This window comes from Mastomys coucha, unplaced genomic scaffold (assembly GCF_008632895.1).
Source record: "Mastomys coucha isolate ucsf_1 unplaced genomic scaffold, UCSF_Mcou_1 pScaffold9, whole genome shotgun sequence".
In the NCBI taxonomy this organism is placed as follows: Eukaryota; Metazoa; Chordata; class Mammalia; order Rodentia; family Muridae; genus Mastomys; species Mastomys coucha.
In genome coordinates this window covers 37561521-37563404 of record NW_022196915.1, presented here as the reverse complement: position 1 = coordinate 37563404, position 1884 = coordinate 37561521, and the positions used below count along the sequence as shown (strand labels likewise).

Sequence of the window (1884 nt, the reverse complement as noted above, 5' to 3'; positions counted from 1 at the left end):
CAGTGAGATGGCTCAGTGGATAAAAATGCTTGCCCTAACAAGCCTGACAGCCTGAGTCAGTCCCTGGAATTCATGGTGAAAAGATAACTTTTGACTTCTTCCTGAGCACCTGCACAAATGTTTGTACACACACACACACACACACACACACACACACACACACACACACACACGCACATAATAAAATCCTAAAGGGGAAACACCATTACTCTGTTTACCCATCAGACCTGTTGATCATGGACTCCACTTGACCAGAGAAGGCTCAGAAAGGAAAAATCACATGCAGCCAGAAATATTAGCCTACTTTCAGTTACCCATTGGGTTTATGCAGTCATAAACATCAATAATGCCAAATAATGCAGTACTCTCAATTTACTGCATGAAGAATTGGTGCTTTTTAGTGAAGGCCACTTATGAGTTCTTATTTCAGCTCTCGTATCTGAGAGGGATCACTTTCAGTGGAGTAAAGGAGACAAAGTCAGATGTCACATGATGGATCTAATGGCCATTTATATTTGACCAGAATGTATAGGGACACTAAGGGACATGAGAGTTCACAGACTAGAGAGGAACTGAAAAAGAGCAGGAAAACACAAATGCTGACACAGTTGGTTCAACATATAGCTCTTTATTATAATGAAATATTGAAAATCTTTCAGAGGAGAATGGTAAACGAATCTTAGTGATTTACTTCATTTTCCATATATTTAAAAAAGAAATCTTAGAAGTCACAAACCAAAATGATACCAAGTAACTCTCATTTTGCCAATATGTTATTTCCAAAATCTTTATTTTAGTTTTATGTGCACTGGTGTTCTGCCTACATGTATGTCTGTGTGAGGGAGTCAAATCACCTAGAGCTGGATTACAGACAGTTGTGAGCTGCCATGTGGGTGCTGGGAATTGAACCTGGGTTCGCTAGAGGAGCAGCCAGTGCTCTTAGCCTCAGAGACATCTCTCCAGTCCCTATTTCCAAACTCTTAGTGACTTCCCTAACGATGGCACTTTTTGGATTACAGAAAGTGTATATAACAATATGGGTAACACCTTTTTTGAGTAGTGCTTTCAATTGGATTTTTGTCTGAGATCTTTCACTGTCTTTTGTGGTTGTCAAATCCTTTAACTCGAAGCTTCTAAATAAAGTATTAGAATTGGCATCAAGGGCTGTTAGAGGATTGGAATGAGACAAGTTGGACAGCAAAAGCTCTTTATAATAGTTGAGATACTCTCTGAATACATGTAATGCATAAGGTTCAGGGGATAGGATCTGGGAGAACCAAGCCAACAGTGCTATGAGAGTCTTCTTTCTTCTCTTTGATAGAATGCACTTAATATGATGGTTATATTGGATATATGTGAGTACAAGAAATGAACAAAGGAAACAAAGCCTGGGGTGAGAATTGCTATTCTCACTGACTCAGAGGTCAACTACCAGCTGTAGCAGCTACAGGATGGCATCTATCTGTCAAAGTGCACTGGGACCTCTGGGCTACCCTCACAGGCAATGACAACTCGTCTAGTGCTGGCTCTCGCCCTGTATCTACAGTTGGGGGGCTTTGAGTTCCCTATCTCTCTGCAGTCTGTAACCTTCACTACACCTTCATGACAGTTCATCTCGTCATTCTTGCATTGGATGTTGGTAGTACTACAGATGCTACGAATGTTCCAGATGTCTTCATGGATGAAGGTGTTGAAGCGTTTGCACTGGTAAGAAGTCATCTTCCGTCTCTGCATCATCACATTGCAGTAGTTATCATTGCCACCTGTCACCTGAGGGTCCACATGCTGTCGAATGAACCGTTGGTACATTCGGTCTTGGCCATAGGAGGGCTGTACAAGCCCTAACCCCAGCAGGGTCAGCACCAAGAGCAGAAGTAAGGACTG

The 1884-nt window shown here is 41.8% G+C and overlaps 1 protein-coding gene across 1 annotated transcript in view; it reads right to left on the bottom strand.

Annotated features, from left to right (window-relative positions):
* Positions 1-608: 608 nt before the first annotated feature.
* Positions 609-1884, bottom strand: part of Rnase4 (ribonuclease A family member 4) — a 3400-nt gene continuing 2124 nt past the window's right edge. The window contains exon 2 of the mRNA XM_031362645.1: positions 609-1881. Coding sequence (XP_031218505.1) covers positions 1459-1881 — 423 coding nt within the window. The 3' untranslated portion in view covers positions 609-1458. The remainder of the gene's footprint in view (positions 1882-1884) is intronic.